Source organism: Bactrocera dorsalis, chromosome 1, assembly GCF_023373825.1.
Source record: "Bactrocera dorsalis isolate Fly_Bdor chromosome 1, ASM2337382v1, whole genome shotgun sequence".
Taxonomy (NCBI): Eukaryota; Metazoa; Arthropoda; class Insecta; order Diptera; family Tephritidae; genus Bactrocera; species Bactrocera dorsalis.
Genome location: NC_064303.1, coordinates 85,131,773 through 85,143,885, shown reverse-complemented (window position 1 = coordinate 85,143,885; position 12,113 = coordinate 85,131,773). Strand labels below are relative to the sequence as shown.

The following is a 12,113-nucleotide window of genomic DNA, read 5'->3' as shown; positions in this document are numbered from 1 at the left end:
AACGAGGAATTTCATAAAAAGCAGCTAGGGAGTAGGGATTTATGAAAGTAAAAGCTAGCTGGTTGTAGTGGAAATATGCTGGACGCGTGGGTGATAGGATAAGTTGTATAATACCTGGATGGGTTATACCTACAACAAGTACACATTTGCGCAAGTGTTGTTCAATTTTGCGAACTTTTTTTTACTTTTTTGCAGGTGACGCGATGAGACTTTATGAGTTGTGTATTTGTAGGATGTTTTATGATGAGGTTACTGTTGGCTATTTATATACTTTGTAATTTATATGTACTTTTCGGTGAAATGGCTTTCGTTGCACATTTTTGCAATTCTCCAATACAATTTGTAATTAACTATCAACTGTGTATGAAATTCGGTTCGTAAATAAATGTTACTGTATATGAAAAAATACCGCTAGTTATACGAGTATACATATGCAATACGAGTTTTGGTTAGTTAGTGGGTATCGATGTTCATGTTTCGGAATACCGATGTTTGCCAATAGTAACGTTTGGACGTGGTGTGTGTGTTTGTAAGTATGCTACGTGGAATTTGCGTGTGTTTTTGCATAATGTTTTGCGCTAATTTACAGCTATTTGTATCAATTAATAACCTACTAACAATTCGTATGTAACCGACACACTCATTTCACTAAGAGTAATTTTAATTAAATATTTTTTAATGATTTTCTCAAAATACTTCGTTTTAATACTGCTTTGTATCGTGTATTATGGCTGGTGGCTTACGCTACAAATACCTAGTTCAAATAAAATTATGGTATATGGTAATTTGAACTAACTTTTTCTCTGTTCATGCGCTCATAAACTTTCAATCATTTAATTAGAAAAGTTTTTGTCCTACACTGAAATATTGGCTGCTAGATATTATAATTTATATGCAGGTACGTATGTATTATGCGAGAGGATAGCGTATGAACTATTTGTTAGCATTCAGTCTCACTCAAACTCAACACGTTCACATAACACTTTTCAAACAAATAAATAAAAATATAAATTAATATTGTAGAACCGCAACTCACTTACCCTACATTAAAGCACATTAAAAAAAATTGGAAAACATGAAACAAAAAATATTTAAAATTGTTCAATTGGATTTTCGACTTCATACAAATGCTTTTCACAACTAATTTTCAAAATTTATTTTTGAGATTGTTTCTAATCTAGCTATTTAGTAAGGTCTTCATTTATTCTTCCTCAATTGAAATTTAATGTTAAAAGGAGATTTTTGAGAATAGATTTAGTACATAGTACAGAAGTATGCAATGCTATTTTTCAGATTCAATCCCGTCGACAGGGATACATTTATAAACCTTTCAATAAGATCATTTCCGATGTCTCTGAGAAATCGTGACCACCCACTTTGAAAATGTTGTTTCGAGAAAAGCACGAATAAAAATTAAAGTAGCCGACCGGTCTAGTGGCTCGCTCTCCCAAATGTTTTATATCCAGTACTTTTAATGGAATTGCGTTGAAACCTTGGGAGAATATTTGAAAATACAAATTTAAATAAAAACGATTTTTTGAGATTTCAAAACCCTCGAATCCCCTACAGTATGTGTCTATATTCATGTGCCATTATAAAACTGCAACTTCTTTAAATTGTGTGGTGGCATTTAAAATATACCTTATCTAACTTATGCATCGCCAATTGCGACACGCGTGCTCTTCACCACATATTAGTGCATTATGCTCTGGGCATCCACCCACTAATACACATAGACACACGTTCAATATAGCATTTAAGGCGCAAATATTTGAGCAAGTGCGCAATCTGCCCTGGAGCGTGTGACCTCTTTCGCTCACAAGTTAAGGAGTATAGCATTACGCCGCAACAGTCCGCAATATATCGCGCTGAGCACAAGAACCGACAAATATTCCTGTGCAGGGGTGCACAAACATAGACTGTATTGGAAGCTGCGTATTGCCATACTGGGCACACAATCTCTATACGCCTGTCGAGCGCAATTGGAGCAATGGAATTTGAGCAGCGACATGTCGCATGCCGATGTGTTGCCTGTGGCTAGATCACAGTATTGCAATAAATATGTGCGTATGTGCAATTTCGGTAGGTATGTAAAGGTGTGGGAACTTCAACTCATACGAGTATTGTGCAACATGCGCATACGAGCAGAACAACAGCAACCATAAACATTATTATTGTTCACCCCTTGAAATTACGCTTGCCGGCATATAAGTTTTTAAAGAGTTGGTTGGCAAATATATTAATGCATACAATTTCAACTGTGTAGTCACGCAAAAAGCGCATAACATAGCAGAGAGTTGCTGTGCTCGCACACTATGGCAGATGCAACTACCGGACAATATTATAAAATGTTGTGGAGCCTCATGGGGCATGTAGATATGTGTTTCTTATTTAGTGAGCTTTGAGTGGGGAGTATCGTGCTACCACCTGTTTCAAAATGTGAATTCAATATGTGAACTGGTCGACACTTTTGCGTTCGGCTCTTGTTTGCAAAGGCACATGACATAGTTTATTTTTGAATATTTATGCTTTAGTGGCCCATATGCTGTTTTCAGAATTTTTGAACCCAATATTCGTCGACCTATAGTTCAGTTGGAGTTATGCTGCTCAAATCAAAGATTATTGTAGGAGCAAACATCTGTTTTGAACAGGCTGAATGTGGAAGAGGTACTTTTCTAACGCTTCATCAACTTCATTGCATGATCTAGGCACTGGCTTTCTGCCGAATACGCTTAATCAAGTTTTTGGAGCTTAAAGCTTTGCCATATTACCCAATTCTTTCTTTCCTAAAAGTGGAACTAGTAAGTAGTACATCATCTCAGTATCATGTAAAGTTTGGAGCTACCGGTTAGGTTAGAATATTGTGCCTTTTTCACAGTTTGACCGATCAAAACTTTGGTTTGGCTTCTTTTAGGGAGATATGCATCCACTGCTATAACAAAGTTGCTCTACAGACTTTGAAACTGTGAGCTCAACGCTAGTAAGGAGTGCATAACCGCACAAGCGGTACCATCAATTTAATTCCATATAAAACTTGTTTGGGTATCTGAAAATGTAAAGCCGCTGATCTCGCAAAGCAAAGCACCCATACTCCATTTCCATGTTCCCTGTCTTCGTGCATTCGATCGCTGAATTACTGGGCCTCGCGCGAGTTCAGCAAACTCTGGTCAGAAACCAGCAGGTTTAGTATCCCCTTCTGGCTCAGATTAGAGCAAAAAAGACCATTGAACTATTAGCTCTTAGCAAAGTTTACATCATCGCAATGATATACGTTCTAACTGTATACCGTTCCATTGGCATTCACGTGATGAGGCTAAAGATTTTGAAGTTCCCAGCTTGTCACAAATGTTTTGAAGAAGAACCTTTCGGCTATACTGTCCAGCGTTCGCCAGACTAAGCTTGAAGCATTTCGGTTGCCGTACTTTCTGCGAACCTGGCTGAGCCCGCTAATAACTTTATGGCAGCCTCCAGATGCTTTGTCTCTATGCGACGGTCATTTTGAGCCATACCTAGGAGTTCTGGAAATTAACGGGCAAGTTTCTCTAGCTGTCCAAATAGAACGGTTTTTGGACTCACGAAAAATCAATCTATTTATCAAACCTAACTTAATACTTTGGTTTCTTCTTCTGTCGATAGGTTTCATATTGTGTATGTTTTCAGTTCATTTATGGCGAATCTATGCAATTGATGGGGTCTCAGATATCCTGTCTACACTGTCAATATAATTTTATATATCATTGCTTATAAAACGCCCTTTTTGTTTGCTCATATTTGGCTGATTTATTTAGCAGTGCATTTTTCTCTTCGAAGCTGATGCAATAACGCCGATAAATGGATGTCGTTGTTGTGTATGAGGAAAAGTGCAATGAAAAGAATTGAGTGTATGTGTACACAAACATACTAACTCACACAACATGTGTAGATGTGTATGTAATACAAGGCGCATTATGATAATAGCAAGTAAACACGATGTTGACTGTGGGGCAAAACGATGTTAACATTTATTAACACCGTTAAATATTGTGTATACACAAAGGAATACGCAAGTGTGCGCTGTAAGAGCGAAAGTACCGTGCACATTTCGCGGTAACGTTTCTGTTGTTAGCAGTGAACATCGCGGGTATACTCTTGCGGCATAGAGATCACCGACGTGTCATGATAATAGTCGTAATAATATTTTCATAAGTAGTCTTTGCCGCTATTGAGCCTTTTTCCACCCAGCTATTGTTGCATGCCACAAGGTATAGTGCGCTTAATGTTGTAAAAGAGTAAAAGAAAATGCCACGGATATGCCTAGCGTCAGCATCCGCAGATGCACAGACAACAATAGCGGAGCCAGTGCATGCCACGTATACAAAAACAGAAAATGAAAATTTCAAATTTTTTGTTTAAAGAGAGAAAAGTGAAAACAAAAGGCGCAAAATAAAAAAAAAAAAAAATCAAATGCAAGCGAAATATCAAACGCGCCATCTCCACCCACACACACACACACACAGCTGGGCGAGCATCGCCTGAAAGGAAGGCATCACTTCCCAGCGCATCCGCTGCATTCACAGACAAACGGAAAAATCACCGCACACTCATATTTCCGTTGCAGTGTGCCTAGGCGAAAAAACGTGTGAAGAAGTAGCACTTAATGACTGTTTTGTTGTCTTCTCTTTTTTTTGGTTTCTAATGGCTTTGTATGACCTCCGCGCGCGGTTGGTACGGCTTTTGCCGTGATGTGCGCCCATAAGTATGTTTTATCAGGGAAAGTGTGCGCTATTATTATGTAAGTGTGTTACATAACTACATTTTCATGTGAGCGTGCAACTATGCACTTACGTTAAACGCCCTGAATCCAACCACTAAGCAGTAAAAGCCCCGTCAGCGTACACACACAGTTGTACATAATCATTCGTTCATAAATGACTGTCATAAAAATAGTTTGCTTAACATTTATTAAACTTATCACATTAAAAAAATTTCTAAAATTTCAATTTTTTAAATTTTATTTTATGCACTTATTCTCCTCACCACTCTCTTAACTATATGAACAATATACACTTGTCACTATTAAATACGTAAGTGCTAGCTGTTCCTCTACTAAATTTCACATAAATAGTTTGTGAGCAATAGCTGTAACTATATTACTTCGAAATACAGCTTCAGAATTTTTATCTTCAATTTTTTTCTTACAAAAAGAAAATGTAAACTTTTCAAAAATGATTAAATAAACAAAACTTATTTGAGTGCTATTACAGGAAATTTTGTGCGGCGCTTTCGTTGTGCATGCTTAGAGCTACCTACTTGCTATTCATAGCATTTTAGTGCGGTTAATATTAGATTTTAGTGAGTACAGACTAGTAGCTTAAACGAATATTTGCCGATAGTCGAGCATTTGGTTATTAAGTGAGGATGCTGGTGCTTGTGCTTTTCGTAGTCGTGTCTGCTTAGAAGTAAAGTTTGTTACTAGTAATATATTTTTGGAAGTAAATAAGGAGTCTATTAGGAAAACATAGCTTTAAACTAAAACAACAAAAAACAATAAATTCGGTAGCACCGAAGCTTTAAATTTCTTCAAGAAATTCAAAGGATGCCATACAAGAACTTAATTTTAATCGGTCATTTTGTATGGCAGATATATGCTATAGTGATCCGATCTGAACAAAGGTAGGCGCAGATTATACCCTAGCCTTAAATAATTACCCGTGCTTAGTTTCATAAATAAATCTTCACAAATAAAAAAGTTTTCCTTACAAGGACATGATTTTAAAGGAACAGTTTGTATGGCAGCTATATGCTATAGTTGTTCGATATAGGTGGTTCCGACAGATGAGTAGCTTCTTGGGGAGGAAAGGATATGTGAAAAATTTTAAATCGATATCTCAAAAACTTAGAGACTAATTCACGTTTATATATGTATGTAGCAGAGAGTTGCAACGAGTATGATTAAAACAGAACAAACACTCGTGTCAAAAACACAATCAAATCAATTTAGTTCAACATAGATCAAATTGTTGATCAATTCGAGTACCCGCCAGCGTCAACTGATTTGATGCATCGCGAACAATTTGTTCTTCGGCAATCACGATCGAATAAACGGTATGGCTGACTTCGGTTCAAATCGTATCATGTCAGTTCTTAGCGTTGCGACGATTGTTTGAATCGATGTGAAACTACGGGTAAACTACGAGTAAATCTACGAGTACAGCACAATAACATTTTTCTGCTGAAATTGTCAAAAAATCGATCAGCTTTGAAAATGTGTGCATGTTCCAAATTTTCGATGCGTATACAATGGAAATTCTTGTATGTATGTATTCGATGAAGTTTCCATTATACATTTCACATATGTATCAATATGTATGCATATATTTATTTGAAATAGAATAGAAGTACACGAGTAAATCAGTGTTTAGGTGATGATGTACAAGCCGAACGCTGTCGATCATTTCAATCATTGAAGCATGAGTAAATCACTTCGGATATTTTCTGCTGATGCGAACGTTCACAAACAAATCATGTATGTATAAGCTGATCGATAGTGATTCAAAGTTGTTCTTTATCGCTGATTTAAAGACAAATGATTCGATTCGTGTACATGAACCGAACTGACAGAATCAGACAGAGTAACGGATCAATACCCGATTATGAACAAAAATTTATTACTCGTTGCAGTTCTCTGGTATGTACCTTTTAAAGTTGCGACAACTGACTCCGAAGTTCGGTAGTAAATTTTAATAATTTCGACTCTTTGTTGGATCGTATATCCTTCTATTATGAAATGGCAAACCTTACTGAAGATAAATGTCAAAAAAGCGAGATAAAATATGGCGTAGTTTGCTGGGTGTTATCCGACGCTCGTATAAGGCAGATTAAATATGTACCATACGAAAACATGGAAAACCCCACTTCATTTAAATATATCAGAATATTATGTTCATAAACCTGTGTCACAAATCAATGAAAATTAAATGATCAAAAAATTAGGAGATCAATGTGAAAATAAGTGCGTTACAAAAATATATCATTATTTAATTTCAGTAGGGCTATTTTATTAAACTTCAAGCTAAGAGTGCAAAAATGCTAGGCTTTTATTTTGTTAGAATCTTTATTAACTAACCTCATTAAAATCGTTTGACGCCCCGCTATCGAAGGGATCAGACTTCTCTCAAAAGTAATAGCTTTTTCGCACAGTCAAATTAATTTAGTACATTAAGATTATATTTGAGAAACCTGATTCTGTTTTTCATACGGCCAGCTTGTCGATTAGCCATAAGCTCGATTAAACATCAGCTGTTTTTCGTTTGCTAATTGATATTTTATCAATAAACATGCCCAAATTTACAAAACCCGCACAGTTGCATTTTGGTTTCATCTGGATTTGTATTCGATAACAAATTAATATAGGAAATTCAGATTTTGTATGGTATATCGATTTAGATTAGCGTTTTCATCTAACTCCTGTGCGAAAAGCCATTAACATTAGTAATCATTTGTGTAAGTCGGAGATTCTACACTGTGAAAACTTTTATGCAAAATATTTTTGCGAGCATACTACACATTTTCACTATCTATCATTCTCATCATATATGTATGTACATAAATAAATTTATATATATATTTAGGTATGTACTTTCACCCAAAATATACTACAGCGACAATTTACTCATCCTTTGTACGAGTATGCTGCTACGCACATCTGTTGCTGCAACATCGTGTATAACCAAAGCTATCTCTATTCATGTTTAAATTAAAAAAGTTTTTCACCGCAGACGCAGTTCGGGCGAAAGTGCAAATGTGCGCAGTATATTTTCACTTTTTAAAAATAAATAAAAACCATTTAAATGTTATACATATTTATGAGTGAAATTACTGAATATGTTGCCACATGTACTCATACAAGCATATGTAGATGTATGTGGCCTCACCGCGTTGCCGAGCTTAGCAGTGCTCATATCTCATTGCCTCTTTAATTAATTAAGAGTTAAGAGCTTTAATATTGGCCTGAAGAAGTGAACGTGAAAAGTGCGGGGTTGCGTGGGGCGGCGGGTAAACAAAGATGCAAGGTAGTTAAGTATAAAAAGTCAGCAAACGAATGGAAGGAAAAAGTGTCATTAGCGCTGTATTCAACGGCCACATGAGGTAGGCGTGGTACTTAGCTATTGGGGGCATAAGTATGCTACTAAAGCAAGGAAACACGTGGGCGTATGCGTTTCTGCAATTAATGCGCTGATGAAAAAGAAAACGAAGGTGTGTGTGGGGCATAATGTAAACAATGATGTATAATAAGTTATAATTTTGTTTAAATGCATAGTTACCTACATAGGTATATATATATACTTATAAAGATAGGTATTTGTGCGCATAAATATGTCAAAGCAGTTGCATGTAACTAATGCGTGGCTCATGTGAATGTGTGTGTGTGTGTACATGCTTGTTGGTGGGTTGCGTTGGTGTGCTTATGCAAATTTCCAACGGCTGTGCAAATACTTAAACGCCTAATGTAAACTAGAAGGGCACATATTCTATTCTCGCATATACATATATACATAAATAGTGAGTAGTGTGCTTAATGTGGTTGCTTATTGTTGATTTTTGTGCTTGACAGTGCTTGTGCTTGGTGCTGGGTGCTTCGGAGGCATGAGTGTGTTGAAGGTGAAGTGTTTGGATGAAAAGTGCGCGGGTGCGGGTTAAGGGTTTATGATAAATGGGTATACTATGAATGGAATTAAGAGGACATGGAGGGGCGGGGAGATATTCAAGTATTTTTCGATCCAAATTATCAGTAAAATATGTTTAGAATATGGTGATCAACTGTCAAGCCATAAATGAAAATATATTAATGATTCAAAAATAAACTTTTTTAATCGTTTTTAATGAAAATATATTAATGATACAAAAGTAATCGGTCTCCTGTCAATTTGTTATTAGTCTGTAGTAACTGTTCTCTAAATGTCAATCTTACTGTAAGTTTCGCTCTCACTGTCAGTATCGCCCTTAACGATATACTCGCCACGTCTCTTTTCTTCATTGTCGTTGTCATCGTTGTCACAATGTCCGGTGTGTTTAACGTGGGTACTTGCTGACGACAGCCTTACCCCACGGCGCTCAAAAGCACCGCGGATCAAATCAATGAATTTATCAGCGCCCTGAGAATGCTAGGCATTTCCCCGAGGGGCCAGTCCGCATGAGCAGGTTGGAGCGAACTCCAAGGACTCCTGCTCCCTCTGGTACCATAATTAAGTCTCCGATCAGACCTCGCGGCCGAAGCTACTACCAGTTGAGCTTCCATACAGCTCTGGACTGGTGGTCAGAGGTTGGACCCATACACACACCACTCATACGAAATCTAACTCTAATTCTCAGCTAAACGTCTTCGAAGCTTAAACAACTCACGCGCAAACGGCGCTAACTGTTCGGTATTCCGACTAGTGGAGATCACACCACTAACATATAATCATTAATCAGCCCAGCTAATCCCATACCACCCAGATCCCTAATGTCCGAGTACATCGGGCATTCTGTTTATATATGCACCCAATCCTCGACCACCGCCACACAAAAACAACCCGACCTATCAGATAGATGCCTCTGATGTAAATTTGCATTCAGAGGCCCATGCTCCATGAGCAAACAACTCAGACTCAGACAAAATCTGAAGTCTGGATTATCCTCAATAAACCCAGCGTCCCGAATGTTCTCGTAGGTCACTCGGCCGTTAGGACTATTATCCCAACGTTCTTGCCACCTACACCTAACCCTATCATCTAGAAGCCTCCTGCTCGCTAGATACCCCTCGTTCTGCACATCATCGTCGGAACTCCAGTCATTCCATAGACCGTCCGAGACCCCAAACACTCCTCAAAATGCGTCGTATTTTGCCTACGGTCGCCTGCAGTCGCTCCTTCACATTCGCCATGTGTGGAGTAAAACACGTTCTTTCACTTATGGCCAGCCCCAGCTATTTGACTTGCGTCACATATCTTATGCTGACCCCATTCGCTCGGACAATCGGTAGACGAACCGACGACAATCTGCGCTTAAGCAGCATTGTCACCGTTTTTTCCCTCGATATGTAGTTGTCACAGTCTAAAAAAAATTAGTCCGCGTAATTAATTTATTAATTTAATTTTATTTATTCATTACTTCTATTTGCTTCAATATTCGCTGATAATTTGTTCAAAAAATAATTATTTCTTAAAGGAAGTATTTTAAGGATTTTGGATCAAGAAGTGCAGCTGACATAGAACAGTTTACAGACACGTATAACTTAGACGAGACATCACTTATAAATTTAGCAACAAACAAATGCGAAAGAGCTTAAAAAATAAAAAAAAAACTCTATGAAAAGATAAATAATTTAAATGGTAGTAATTAATTATAAACGTTTAATGTATATATACGAATACGAACAGATACATTTTCTAAATAATATATTATATATATATATATATAAAAGCATTAAGTTTAGTTGTCAATTTCCAAAACCAACTCTAGTGCTATGTTTATTTCATAAAAAAAGTGTTTGCATTTTTTTTTTTTTTTTTTCAAACAGACCTGGCTTTGATCGAGACGACTTTCCCACCGACTGGCATATTTTCCTTGACGTAAATCGGCCCATACACCGTATTGTCCCATACGGGCGGATTATTGGCACGATCGACTACGTCGATTTGCACCTCGACGGTACGCGACAGCGGCGGGTAGCCTTTGTCCTGCGCCATTGCCTCTAATTTATATGTTTCACGCTGTATGGTACACACACATATACATATACATTTACATATATATATATTTGGATTATTGTTACACACACATATAAATTCGTACAGTAGCATATCAGGCGCGTTGTGTGTCACATTGGCATATGATTCAAATCGTGTTTTCAAAAATTGTTTAGCATTCATTTTAACGTTTATGATTTTTTTTTTTTTGAATGAAGCGTCGCAAAAATGTGGTTATGGTTTAACGATTTGATTTTCATTTGTTTGTTTTTTGAAATTATAAAAAAGAGGGCAAAATACAAAAATTATGTATATTTTTTTGCATAAAAGTTGTAAACTTTAGCAAAGTTGTTGAGTTATTAAGTTGGTAAATTGCTTAAAAAAAGTATACCTTCAACCAAAAAAAGTATCAAAAGCGCCAACAACCGAACGGATAAATAATGTACATAAGAATTATATGCTAATTTGCAAACCAAAAAATCATATACATGAAATTCCAAAATAAAAAAAAAATATTACAAAAAGTTTTGTTAAAAATTAAAATTTCACGCAAAGTGGTGAAAAGCAAAAAACTTTATTGTATGTATAATTTTTTACTATATTTTCTAAGGCAGTGCAAATTATTTTCGTTGATTTTCGTTCAAAACAATGCGCTTTGTTTTAGTCTCGATCCTAGCCCATAAATTTTTAATTAAGTAAACAAATAAAAATTTTTTAATTAGCGAAAATGAAAATTAAAAAAAAAAATTTAGAAAAAATTAAAATGAAAAATCTGTTAATAAACGCTAAGCATATATAAGAACTTAGCGTCAGTTTCTTATGCTAAATAAGGCAAACTAAAATTAGAATAAATTATAAGAAATAAATACGCTTTTAAAAAATGTTTTGTACACCATAATATAATTACTTGCTTACTAGTTATTAGCATATGCATATTGAAGAAAAGAGCGTTTTTAAATTATGGAGAGTTTTAATAAAAATAAGTGTAAAGCAAAACTATGAAAAGGAAATGAACACAATACGTTTGTGCATAGTAAGAATATTGCATATTTTGTAAATATTCACTTAAAATTAGGCCACTGGTACCAATGAAACTAGAAAACACTAAAAATGTGTACAGAGTTTATACAGTTCAAAGCATTCAATGGCATTGTTTTTCAACACTTTTCTTTAAAACAATGTCAATAAACAAATTAGTTACCTGAAGCTTGGTTAGGCATAAGTAAACCCTAATAAAAGCCTAAACATAGTAAATAATATGATTATATGCATTTCCTCAATACAAAAGCGCTAAATTCCAGACACCTAAAACACATAATACCTTTCCGTTAGCTGCTATTAGTTTACCAAACCCAAACATAACCTTCAAATGTGATATATTTGTTATAAATATGTGTCATTTTT

General features: G+C 36.0%; 1 protein-coding gene across 10 annotated transcripts in view; it reads right to left on the bottom strand.

The window, feature by feature from the left end:
- The window catches only part of LOC105223163 (neural-cadherin), a 333,332-nt gene that overhangs the window by 168,424 nt on the left and 152,795 nt on the right, over positions 1–12,113 (bottom strand). For 8 of the 10 annotated variants that reach the window (XM_049446299.1, XM_049446300.1, XM_049446304.1 and 5 more), the window contains one exon: positions 10,543–10,733. The exons of the other annotated variants lie outside the window; for them this stretch is intronic. In XM_049446299.1, the coding sequence (XP_049302256.1) occupies positions 10,543–10,733 (191 nt within the window). The remainder of the gene's footprint in view (positions 1–10,542; positions 10,734–12,113) is intronic. 10 annotated transcript variants of the gene reach the window in all.